At 38.1% G+C, this 13,501-nt stretch overlaps 1 protein-coding gene and 2 pseudogenes across 3 annotated transcripts in view; 1 reads left to right on the top strand and 2 right to left on the bottom strand.

Annotated features, from left to right (window-relative positions):
- Window positions 1-565, top strand: part of LOC306639782 (olfactory receptor 4C6-like) — a 46,438-nt pseudogene extending 45,873 nt beyond the window's left edge. The window contains exon 3 of the transcript in view: window positions 48-565. The product of the transcript in view is annotated as an olfactory receptor 4C6-like (transcript). The remainder of the gene's footprint in view (window positions 1-47) is intronic.
- Window positions 566-6,110: 5,545 nt separating this feature from the next.
- On the bottom strand, window positions 6,111-7,023 carry LOC306639158 (olfactory receptor 4C11-like; annotated as a pseudogene). The gene has a single exon. The product of its transcript is annotated as an olfactory receptor 4C11-like (transcript).
- Window positions 7,024-12,041: 5,018 nt separating this feature from the next.
- LOC306639006 (olfactory receptor 4C15-like) lies at window positions 12,042-12,977 on the bottom strand (the record flags this gene model as incomplete). The annotated part of the gene is made up of 1 exon (XM_079102451.1): window positions 12,042-12,977. One exon carries the CDS (start codon window positions 12,975-12,977, stop codon window positions 12,042-12,044), a length of 936 nt encoding a protein of 311 aa, XP_078958577.1.
- Window positions 12,978-13,501: the final 524 nt, after the last annotated feature.

Genomic DNA, 13,501 nt, shown 5'->3' with positions numbered 1-13,501 from the left:
GGCCATCTGAAAGCCCCTGTACTACAGCAGCATCATTAGTCCTTGAGTGTGCTGCCTGATGGTGGGAGGGGCCTCGGTGGGCAGATCCATGCACACCAGAATACAGCTTCTCTTCATGTACAGAATACCCTTCTGTGGCCCCAATGTCATCGATCACTTTATGTGTGACTTGTTCCACTTACTAACAATTGCCTACATGAACACTTCGACTCTGGGTCTCTTAGTCATCCTCGATAGTGGGATGATGTGCATGACCATCTTCCTCACCCTAATCGCCTCCTATGTAGCCATCCTCTGCTCCCTGAAGTCTTACAGCTCTGAAGGGAGGCATAAAGCCCTCTCCACCTGTGGCTCCCACCTCATGGTGGTCATGTTGTTCTTCATGCCATGTATTTTCTTGTATGTGAGACCTGTGGCTATTTACCCCATAGAGGAGGCAATGGTTGTGTCTGATTCAATCACCACTCCCATGCTGAATCCCTTGATCTACACACTGAGGGACACAGAGGTGAAAACTGCCATGAGAAAACTTTGGATGAAGCAAGGGACTTCAGTTGGCAGCTAACTCTCATGCTAAGAACCACGCCTGTTTCCCAGAAGAACTAGTGGTTCTTTCAGAAATGGTGAGATTTAAGCTGTCCATTCTCCCCAGGGAACTTAGAAATTTAAAAAAGTTTTAAAAATCTGTGTTGTAACTTACAATGTGAGCAACATGGAGTTTACAATGCCCTCTTGCTTGATGTCCTACTTTGTTCCCCATCACCTTAGAATTCCCTCCCCCTGCCCTGGAATTCTCTGATTCATCTTGCTACTGCCTCTACCTCTCCAAGCACATCCTGAGCCCTCTCCTCTCTCAAAAAGCTGTGCAACCCTTTCCTCTCCTTAGGGTTTTGCTTCTCTGTCTAAAACTGAACCCTCATCTTCCTCCAGTTGTCATTTCTCTCACTTCCGTCCTCAGTTAAGAAATTAAACCTTATCTTCCTTGAGAAGCCAACCCCCATGGTTCAGTTGAAGAAGCTTCCCTCCTGCCCTGCTTCTCCAACCCAACACTTTCACTGCATCAGTAACTCTGATCAAAAGTAAAAAATACCTCGTATGACCATGGTTGACTTTCACTATTTTGTATCTGTCTGCACCCCTGCCCCAGGGCTGAATATCCATGAGAGACGAGCTTTGCATTTGTTTATTCTTGGTCCCCTATTAGTTTTTTTTTTAATTAATTAATTTATTTTGTGTGTGTGTGTGTGTTTGTTTTTCACCAGGGATTGAACCCAGAGAAGCTAAACCACTGAGCCACATCTCCAGTCTTTTTTATTATTGTGTTGTTTTTGAGACAGGGACTTACTAAGTTGTTTAGGGCCTCACTAAGTTGTTGAGGCTCACTTTGAACTTGCAACCCTCCTGTCTCAGCCTCCTGATCCACTGGGATTACAGGCAAGTACCACCATGCCAGGTCTGACTAGACTTTTAATAGCTATCTGATAAATGCTTATAAAAGACAAGAACCATTTAAAAAAAATAACAGAATACATATAGTTAGGGGGGAAAAGAAGACAATGATTAAATAACTATAAAATAAGCAGAGAAACCAATAGAACAAGTTTATGGAAGTGGAAGGCTATCATTTTGGAGGCTACTTCATATTGAGTAACGCTGAGACGGATTCTATTAGCAGGCTCAGCTGATTTTTTATTCTATTGAGAGTTCATCAGGACAAGCGATTAAAGTTTGATACCAGGATTACCTAGTCAGGAAAACTTTCAACTGTAATATAAGAAATGTAAAACTAAAGCTAATGTCATACTCTTTATTCTATTGATCTTTATACAGTCATTAATCCTATCAGATTATACAAATATAAATGTAAGAACTTTATGATCCTTTATAATATTCACATTATTATAATAATATAAAACCATTTTATGTTTTTCATAAAAATCAAAATAATCACATTTTTGTGGATTTTTTTCTTCACTGTTAATAAATGGAAAAAATAAATAAACATAAAGTTGTACTATACTCTGAAGTATTCAAGAAGTTATTCCGAAGTGAATTCTACAATTGAAAGTTAAGGGAAAAATGGAAGCTCAATACAAAAACTTTTCAGAACATGGAAAGACATTGCTCAACTCTTCTATGGTACAAAAGAGCTATCTATATCCTGAAAGAATGTTTTAACTTTGGATCACTTTAAAGCAGTCACAATAGCCTGCATTTCGTCTGGGGTTTCAAGAAGGGCTGAACACAGATGTACTGACAATACCTTGCCTGCATTTGAGATCCCTCTTCTCTCCGTTCTCTAAATGGATCCTTATATTCTACTCACTGATCTTATATAGTTCCTTGACAATGCCCCAGTCGTTCCTGTGTCAAAGTCAGAGCTCTCTCTCTCTGGAATTTTTATCCCACTAATCTTCACGTGGCCATCTCCTTTTCATCATTTTTGTCAGTCGCTGGTGCTCATCATTCCTATTAAACGTATTCACTTCAAATAGGTAGGATTTGCTGTGTGAAAACTCAAAATCCTTTTCTCCTATGGTGAAAGTGAGAAAACCTTTTGATATCGTAGTCAAGCCTGGAGGCCAGGGTAGTCTTAGGAGGCAAGATGCTGTTCTCATTCTGTAGCCCCATTCTGCTTATTCAGGTACTAACCTTCTACCTTCTAAGGCAATGGTCTCCTCTGACTGAAGGTGGAGTAAGGGGATAGAGACTGATTCTTGCAATGTGCCCCAAAATAGCGTGATCAACTACCACCCTCTTGGGCCTACATTGCCCCTCTGTCACCTAGCTATTTGAAGTGACCGGTGCTGAAATTACTTCAAAATTATCCTTTCCTATGATCTGTTGACACCGTAGCAATGATTCTTTCTAATTCTTTCCTAAATCCTGATGGTTATTTGTTAATTAATTTATTTTGAAAAGAATCTTCAAACCTAAATGTAGAGATAGGGAACCAAAAATGGCCCTTTCACCATAAAGATCACAAAATGGCTTTACTGGAGCTGCCTTGGGTATTTTATGAGATCACCTTGAATTCTTCCTCTAACCCACTCAGAAACTGATCTTCAAACATCGTTTTCCTCCACCCACATCTCTGCTTTCCTCTTCACCTCTAAAATTAGTCCTTGTTTAATTTGCTTAGAAGTTTTCTGTTTTCAGATAAGTTTAAGTTTACAAAAATTTGTCTCTAAAAGGTACCTTTACAGTGGATGCAAAGAAATGGTTATTGCATTAAAATAATGTACTGCCCCTTTCTAAATGAAAATGAATTTTCTCAAGATCCACCATTGATATAAACAAGTCATTCATGAACCAACACCTCTCATGCTTTAATATGTAAAATTTTAATTCTGACTAGACATAGTGCATGTGAAATAACAAAGTGTGTCCAGATCACACTGCCTATTTCCATACCAGACGGCCTTATACAGGGATGAGTTTGCAAAACTAGGAAAAGGATTTAAACCCTTGGTCAATGTGTAAAGTGGGAAAATGGTTTGTGAAAATAGCTTTGGAAAACCCTTGTGGAGATGTGCCTGCCACTCACTTCAAATTGATGTGTATGTGTGTTTGTGTGTGTGTGTGTGTGTGTGTGTGTGTACCTGCATGTGTGGGTATTGTTCTGAGAGCATAGAAACTTCCCCACTAATTGTTCCAAGTGACTGAGATTAGAAACACCAAGGTAGAAAGAGTCACTGGCCAATTTAGTAAAAATAATAATAATAATAATCAGGTGAGGGTTGCTGGTGACATGCATCTACAGTGTTTCTATATTGATAGACTTTCTCAGGATAAGACATCCATGGTCTGCCAAAGGGAGTCATAGGAGTGTTTTAGGTACCAGCCCCAAAGGGTCACAACATTTTAAAGACCTAAGGAGGCATCACCAGGAATCACATGGAGTAGACATTTTCCTTCCACATCAAAGAAACTATAATAGAAACACCAAGACAGTTATCTTAAAAAGACTTGGGGAAAAAAATCCCAAAAAGGAAGGGAAAAAAGAGAATTTTAACATTTGTCAGGTGCATAGGCAAGTGAGCCAGCTTATTAAGAAACCAAGACAAATAAGAGTTTTCTCCATCCTGAATAATTCTCTTTCCTATGTTCACTCAGCCTTCACCATCTAGTTTTCCTTTGTCATGCTTTTGTGCCTCAGTGGAAGGAAATTTTGACAGTTGGAAAATAACATGTCTTGGACATTTTAATTTATTTTTTTTAATTTTGTGTTATTTTTTTAAATTGACATAATAATTTCATGGCATTACATTGTACAAGGTGATATCTCAACATGTAATGATCAGAACATTGTAACTGGTATATCTATCACTCAACCATTTATTGTTCCTTTGTTCTGTGATCATTCAAAATCTTCCCTATTAGTGATTCAGAAATAGACAATTGTTGTTAACCATAGTCCCCTTGCTGTGCTGTAGGGGAGGGTGAATGCAAAGAGGTGGTTCATGGATACATGGGTTCATTTGGATGGGTTTTAAATTTCTGATAGAGGACTTGTTCAAAATTCATGGGAATTGGGACTGTGTGCTATCTAACAGCAACAGAAAATTCGGGAAACTTTCTGAATTTTTATTCAGACATTGATAAAATATTGTCTCACACTATATTATTTGATGCATCAGAGAGAGGCAAGTAATAGTTTTATTTTATGATGTGCTGCTTATGTAAGGTGCAGTTAAATTTAAATATAACCCTCATAGAACTAGAGTCAAATGTTTAAAAACAGAATTGGAAGACTAAAATTAGAAAAAACTGAATATTCATCTAGGAAGGACATAAACAAAGGTACTTCTTGCCATTATGGAACTGAGAACTTTCACAGATATACTCCTTGGCATGTCAAAGTCTCCTCTATCACCAATTGCCTATGTCAGAGTGATTGCAAGTCGTTGTGGAACACAATGACATTTTATGTTCAGTTGACAGAAATGCCCATTTACATACAAAGCACATCATACTCTTTGTTCATGAGCCTAAGTCGTCACTTAGAGTGGTGTGTCTGGGTGCCAATGTGGTCGCACTCCTATGCTCAGGTATAGAAAGAGCATGACCATATTTGATTGTGAGTTTATGAGGTGGAGTGGGGTGAGTGTGCATGATACACACAGATCAGTTTATTTTCAAAATTAAAATACTTCAAAATGAGAAGTGCTTAAAACACATTTATACAATGCTAAAAGACCAAAGATGAGAAGCATTAGACCGGACCATTACTTCCAGTTTATCTAAAGTTAAAATTTTAAGAAACTATTAAGAGAGAAAAATAAGCATTTCTTTCTTCATTTCTGGAAACTAAATAAGCACAACAGCTGAGAAGCTAAGCTACTAAGGGAAGTGATACAGAGATATCCTGAAACTCCATCACTTCCTGTATTTTCATACGGCCATATATGAATACCAACAAAGCCCTTTCTACCTGGGGAAAATTCACCACTTTTCTTTCACCTTCTCTCTCTTCTTACATTGATCTTTCTCCTCCCTCTGCATCTTCCAGCTGCCAAACCCTCTCAGGGCCTCCTCCCTCTCTTTTGTGAAGAACAATGTGAAAGATGCCCCCCACTCCCACCCCAAGAGACAGACTGGCTGACTCTGCCAATCTCAACCAAATAATGGGTTCCTTCTCTCTCTGTATTCACTGAATTTTGAGAGACTTTCTAGGTAAGGCCTAGGTTCCCATTGGACTTTCATCTTTTTATAGGAGTTTGAGCATGTATCATTCCATACTTCCTCAGGGAAACAGGCACATTTCCAGGGTAGCATTTTGTGGAAGCATTCTCTCTAATCTTCAGGTTGACAACAATTTTAACTCTGTTCAGTTTCTTATGGATTAATCTTATGATCACATTCAAAGGGGCTAGAATAAAATCTGGGAAAGGTATTAGTATACACAAATGTACATCACAATTATTTTGTGATTTGTCAGGTATAATATATATATTACAGAGGATTGGATGAGATTATGATTTATGCACACACATTTTCAAAGAGATCTTGTTTATCACTAATATTTTATCTTTCTATTACATGTAATAAAAACTAAACTGGTGAGAGAGTGTACATTAGAATTCTCATATATCATCTGTCAAGTAAAGTCATACTTTGCTACACCATAATTTTTTCATGGCATTTTTCACTTCTGCATTCCTCAGTGTATAGATCAAAGGATTCAGTAAAGGTGTCCCAATTGTATAAAATACAACCACCATCTTGTCTATTGGAAAGGTGGTTGGTGGACGAGTATATATAAATATACATGGACCAAAAAAATATGACAACAACAATAAAGTGGGAGGTGCATGTAGAAAGGGCTTTTCGCCTTCCTTCTGCATTGTGGTTTCTCAGAGAATATAGGATAACAATATAGGACATAAGTAAGATTGTGAAACTCACCATGCAAATGACTCCACTGTTAGAAACAACTAGCAAATTTATTACATAAGTGTCCATGCAGGCAAGTTTCAACAAGGGCTGCAAATCACAGAAATAATGATCAATCACATTGGGGCCACAGAAGGGCAATCTCAAAGCCAGGAAAATCTGTGCTGAGGAATGGATGCAAGATCCCACCCAGGCTAGAGTCACCAACACACCACAGACTCTCTGGCTCATGATGGTTGTGTATCGCAGGGGCTTACAAATGGCCACATAGCGATCAAAGGCCATGAGGATGAGCACAAATATCTCCACGCAACCAAAGAAATGGGCTGCAAAAACTTGAGTCATGCACTCATTGTAGGAAATAGTGTTCTTCTGAGAAATGGCATCAACAATCAGTCTGGGGACTGTGGTTGTAGAGAAGCAAGCATCAGCAAAGGACGGGTAGAAAAGGAAAAAGTACATGGGACTCCCAAGTGTCTGGCTTGTTTTAATGGTCACCACAATAAGAAAGTTCCCCATCAGAGTCATGAGGTAAAGAATCAAGAAGATCCCAAATATTGCCTTCTGTTTGCCAGCATCTTGTGTCAGCCCAAACAGAATGAATTCAGTCACGCTACCATTATACATCACCATGTCAGTGCCTGTGGGCAGCATGCAGTTGACAAATGTTTAGCTTGCATAAAGAAGAAAGTAACAGGCATCTTTAAAAGATCAGTATGCTGATATATAAATTCTTTGATTCTACCACATGCAGTTACCTCCATGTGCATTTGTGGTGAGACAAAATTCCCTGGCATCTTTTAAGACTGTGATGTCCTCAAATCTTCTAGATTTCTCTGTTGAGCCCAAAACTCAATGGACTGGAGCAAATTTTTTTTTTTTTTTTTTTTTTTGCATTTGGAAAATAAAAGACAAATGTCCTTCAACTATATTGGTTCTTAACTAGTTTGAGATCTGCAGAATTTGTTCTTTCCTTGGATGAGTGATTGTTTTGCAACTCAGCCTTCCTATATCAAAATTGGAATTCAAATACTTATTCTACTTTTTTCTGAACTTCAGAATTAAAAAAAAGGTTTCATATCCACATATATAAACTCATCTATGCACATTTTTCTTGTATCAGAATTTTAACTCTGCACTTTGCAATCTTTAAAACACTCTTCCATAAAATTAAGCATTAATAATACTGAAGAATCCTACCCAAAAAAACTCTTCTCAATTAATTTTGCTCACTTTTGTGTCCATTTTATCTTCTGTCCCATTAGTATCTTGGATTCAACACATTCTCTAAAATCTATTTTCACAACCTCTTACCAATGTACCTTGGTTTTAGAAATCAGTTTACTTATGGTTATACTACTTTAAGGAAATGTATGATAAAATATCTTGGATAATACTTCAAGAGGGCATATTAGAAAGAAACTACTCTTTACTCTCTTGATTTTACACTTAAATTTATTTCATACATTTTTGGTGGGATTGCAATTTGGTGCAGTCACTCTGAAAAGCAGTATGGAGATTCCTTAGAAAACTTGGAATGGAACCCCATGTAAGCCAGCTATCCCACTCTTTGTTTTATACCCAAAGGACTTAAAATCAGCATACTACAGTGATACAGGGCTCATGGTTTCAGAGGTCTCAGTTCATAGAAGTCCAGCACCAACTCTCAGTGCTTCAGGTGACCCTGAATATCATGGTGGAAGAGTGTCCCAGAGGGAAGCAACACCAAGGGTCCTGAAGTTCAGTTGTGTAGAGAGGAGTCTATCACATACTGTCACAGAAACTTCACCACTGACCACAAACTCTCCACATGAGGAGACACCCCTCACCCAAGTTAGGAACTTCTACATGTTGGCCTCAATGCCCTGATGAAGCTTAATCCCACTCATGAGAACAGAGAGGATTTGGAGGGACAGTGAAGCTTTGTGTTGAGGTCAGGGAAGCATTAACAACTCTGGGCTATCATTCTCTCCATTTGGAATTCCCCATCCCCCAGGAACTCCAACTTTCCTGGAAGACACAGTGAGATAGATTTTATTAGAAAATGAGCTCAGTCTTGAGCCACCAGCATGAAGAAAATATTTTTAAAATGTTGAAAACCTTGCTTCTTTGCTTATGAGCAAATAAATGACTTTGAATAAGGTACATTTCTCATACTTTCCACTTAAATTTACTTTAAATAAAGATCTTATGAAATTTGGGAATTCATTCAAACTGTACTTTATTGACATTTATCAACATTTTCTCTCAGAAGGAGTTATAGGTTGTGGGTAGTTTATGAGAATGGACTTTGCATGTGGGCATACTTCACAAGCTTCTTCAAGAACATTTAAAAGTAAAACAACATAGTCTACCTTAGAGTGGGGAAAAGGACAGGAAAAATCAGAAATATGTTTAAATTTGTTTCATGAAAGTATTAGGGAAGAGCCAGGCACAGTGGGGCATGCTTACAAACCCATTCTCTTGGGAGGCTGAGCCAAGAGGATCACAAGTTCAAAGTCAGCCTCAGCAACTTAGCAAGACCCTAAGCAACTTAGCAAGACCCTGTCTCTAAATAAAAAATAAAAGGGGCTTGGAATGGCTTAGTGTTTAAGTGTCCCTTGGTGGAAGAAACTATTCTAGTGATGTGAGAAAGAAAGGCCTCTGAAGTTCACTCTCTTCTCATAGTCTCTTTTTTGAAATAACAGAGTTAAATATTGTTCTCTTTTTGCATTGAATATTTATATTAATTCCCATAAATTTGCAGATGCTTAAGGCAGGCATTTACCCTCAGGATTCCCAAGGATACCATACCCTCCAACCCAAACATGAAGATCATCCAGTAGGCTACTTTATTGGGACAGAACAAGGGCAAAACCAGGCATTAGTGTCAGTGAGTTAAGCTCCAACATACTGAGTTTAGGATGTGTAAACTGTTCACTTCTCCATATAATTTGTTTAAGTTCATCTCTTCGGGATAAAAAAAAGTCTTTGAAGATAGTTTCACGCTATCTCCATGGTGGATATGATTCCAGGTCCCACCACTTATCTGGTATGGGAATCTAAGCAACTGTCTTACACTCTTTAATTTTTGATTTCCTATTTTTTGTAAAAGGCAACTAGTAAGAAAAGTATTTATTTCAATATTATTATTGTTAATTTCCCATTTTCTAATCTTGTCTTTGTTTTTAAATTACTATGGGAAAGATGTAGAATGAAGAGGGAAAGAATTTATTGAATACTTGTATGGGGATATTTATTTTACTTTTAAAGATATGTGATTTTCCACTCTCCAGGGAAGAGCTGTATCTGACAAGGTGTTGAACATTAGAAAGATTACATTACAAAATTGCTTGTATGCCTTGGAGACCACATCTCTACCCAGCACACTTTCTAGGTATGCATTGCCTGCAAGGTGTCTTCAATGAGGACTCAGAGAGAGGTCCAGAGGTGAGGGAAGAGAGGAGGGAGACAGGGATTAAGGCAGGTAAATGGCATGACTAGGTTGCATCATAATTTTGCTGAAGAACCTAGAGGCAACCAGCAAGCCCAAGTGTCTAAGAGAAACTTGTCAGAGAACATCACTCCCCAACTCTGGGTTTCTGTTACTGATGTGCTGGAAGAATCTTTAGAAAGGTTTGTGATGTGTCACCTAAAGAATCTGAGACTCAGCTTCCTCAGCAATTAAAGGGGAGCATGAAGACATACTCTTACAAGATTTCCATAGAAGTTTAAAAGACACAACATATGAAGAGAAAAAAAAATCTTTAGTTCAGATGAGGGCAGAAAAGTATTTGTATGTTCTCATTAGTTCATCTTCAAAATGAGAAATTGAGACCCTGAGAGTGAACTAAATCACCATGTTCCCATAGTTAATAACACAACAGTCAAGATTCCAATCTTATAATCGAATGTCTAAAGAACTCTTATATTGATAAGATATCTATGGTACTTTCCTTAAAATTCTATACTTGGAAAACTTTATTAGTCTCGATGAAGGTGCCTTGAGTGTGTGCCTGAAAATAAAGTCAGTGACCGGGAGGATGAAGGCCAAGGAGGAGTGGGAGGGAACACTATGCTCCCACAGTGTGCTTTGTTTTAATAAACCCTTTTATATCCTTGCCAACCTCTTGCATCTTGCTAAGTTTTTTGTTTTTGTTCTCAAGAATTTGGACCCTGTCTGGGCCTGGTGGGACTCACCTGTAATCTCAGAAGCTTTGGAGGTTGAAGCAGGAGGATAAGAGAGGCCCCAAGCAACTTAGTGAGACCCTGTCTCATAATAAAAATAAATAAATAAAACTAGGGACACAGCTCAGTTCAATCCCTAGTACCAAAAGCAAGGAAAAGCACCCTGACCTGCCCATGCCTCTGAGGACTTTTGGTCTGCTGCAGAGCACATGCTTTGTCTGGAGGATGTTTTAGACTCTAGTCTTAATCACTCCTTCACTTGCCCAAGAGACAGGAATGAAATCCACTTCTGCTCTACCTATTCTGAATCTAGCATTATGTACTTGTCTACTTTAGGCCTATCATGAGAGATGAAGGAAAGGCTGAAAAGAATATTATTTAATATTTTCTTCCACAAACTCAGTAACAATACTCTGATTTTACATAATGGGCACTTTATTAATGCTGACATTCTAGGGTAAGCTGTTTAAATAAATGTATTCTGTAAGATGCTAAGTAAAGTGAGACTAACAAAATTTAGCTATGGTTTTGACATGTAATGCATCTAAATTTCAATAATCTCTATATTGATTATTGCTCAAATAGGTTTGTTTTTACTTGAGTAAAAAAATTAAGATCACCAAGTAAACTGAAATGTAATTCTCCCGTGAAGTCTTATTACTTATTACCTTGGCTTCTATTCTCCTCTTCGGGAGAAAAAACATCAGTTCACTCTAAAGATAAGTTTCGTACTGACTTTGCTAATAATATGGTTCATCAAGAGTTTTCTTTTATTTATACGCAAAAGAGATGTTCATTACTGACTCTCTTATGGACTTTGCCTTTTCTTCTCTCAAGCAGGTTGGTAAGAGGTGGTCACCTGACCCAAGAGAAACTCATCCATGAACAGGACTGTACCAGTCAGATAGTATCTCCCAAAATTCAAAAAGTGACTCAAATTTTGTAACAGATGGTAATGGAACTACTGAATGATGGAGTCCTGTGTTCCATGGAGACCTATAAATAAGGTTCTAGAAAAACTTCGCTTTCTGTCTTTGTTGGGTATTGATTATTTTTTCTCAGTGTTTACATCAATGTCCTAAATATAAGCACTATTTCACTCTAAATATTTTAATCTCTGTTTCTTAACTCTAAAATATTTTATTTTCTCCACAATGCTTTGTCAAAACATTGGGTTAATGGCAAACTCATTGATGGGCAATTTATCTTTTCACTCTTTTTTTCTTTGATGAGTACCTTCTAAGTACCATAAAATTCAACTCTTTTTAATTTAAAAATGAGGATACTGAGTTGAAACTCAAAGTTTTCAAGTGAGTAATGTGAATGTGGACATGTTATTTCCTGACTCCCCATGGAAATGCTTTTTCTAATACATTGCATTTCCACCGATTATATGACATCTATCTACACAACTATTTTTTCTGAGACCACTGTGATTTCTTTGAACTTAGATTTACATATTTAAAAAGTTTAATGCTTTATTTTTCATCACAAAGAGCCACCCATCTTTTCCACACTTTTCTTATGGCATTTTTCATGTCCTTATTCCTGAAAGTATAAATCAAAGGATTGAGCAAAGGTGTTAGAATAGTGCAAAATATTGCAACAATTTTGTCGAAGGAGAAGGCAGATGGAGGCCTTGCATACATAAATATGCACGGCACAAAGAACAAAACCACAACAGCAAGATGAGATCCACAGGTGGACAGAGCTTTCTGACGCCCTTCAGAACCAATGGTCCTCAGAGAGAAAAATATGACCCCATAGGAGACAAGCAGCATGGAGAAGATTATGAGGCAGATAGACCCACTGTTGGCCATCACCAAAAGGCGGAAAATGTGAGTGTCAGTGCAGGCCAGCTTCAGCAATGGGTATAAGTCACACATGATGTGATCAATGATATTGGGGCCACAAAAGGGCAGATGGAAAGTAAAGAGAATCTGGATGATGGAATGTAAGAAGCCCCCTGTCCAGGCCACCCCCACCAGAATGCCACAGAGCCTCCCATTCATGATGGAAGAGTAGTACAAGGGCTTGCAAATGGCCACATAGCGGTCATAGGCCATGGCTGTGAGGACAATCACCTCTGCCCCAGCAAGGAAGTGCTCAGCAAAGATCTGCAGCATGCAGCCTTCAAAGGAGATGGTCTTCCTTTCATAGAGGGAGTCTGCAATCGTTTTGGGGGCAATGACAGAGGAGAAGCAGGCATCCAGGAAGGACAGGACTGCCAAGAAAAAGTACATGGGGGAGCCCAGCAGTGCAGGGCTGCAGAGGATGATCACTACAATCAGCATGTTGCCCACAACAGTTGCAATATAAACTAACAAAAATACCGTAAATACTATTTTCTCAACATTTGGATTCTGTGAAAACCCCAGGAGCACAAACTCAGTTACAATACTTCGGTTTTTCATAACTTTGAAGGAAAAGGTCAGCAATACGGATGACAGGCAGCATCCAGTTACAGTAAGGATGAGAAGCAGTCTTTATCTCAATTGCCAGCTTTGATTAATTAGTAGTGGCTTCATGAAGTGAATTACTGAGAAGCATCCCTGGATAGCATGGAACAGGAGCTGGGTTAGTTGATACCATCACCAAACAGAATACTGTCTTATCTACAAAGAGAAGAAATAGCATGCAGTTAAGATGCCATCGAAAATCATGGCTACTCTTAAATATTTCTTGAAACCTCTGAACTAAATTGGGTCTTTAAGTGAATCAACTCATTCCTTTTAAAAGAGAAAGACCTAGGCAAAAGATCTTAACTCTATGTTTAATACATAAAAAGTACAGACTAAGTGTTGAGAGGTTTTTTTCCCCTAATTTTTTGTCATTTTAAACATTTATAACAATAATGATTCAATGTTGTGTTGATGACTAAGTAAAATAATTCAAGAAAAGCAATTTTTCAGAACCCAATGCTGGAAGTGGTCAGTGC

This window comes from Sciurus vulgaris, assembly GCF_902686455.1.
Source record: "Sciurus vulgaris genome assembly, chromosome: 11".
NCBI classification, from domain to species: domain Eukaryota; kingdom Metazoa; phylum Chordata; class Mammalia; order Rodentia; family Sciuridae; genus Sciurus; species Sciurus vulgaris.
The sequence above is the reverse complement of the archived record's forward strand: the minus strand, read 5'-3'. Positions and strand labels throughout refer to the sequence as shown.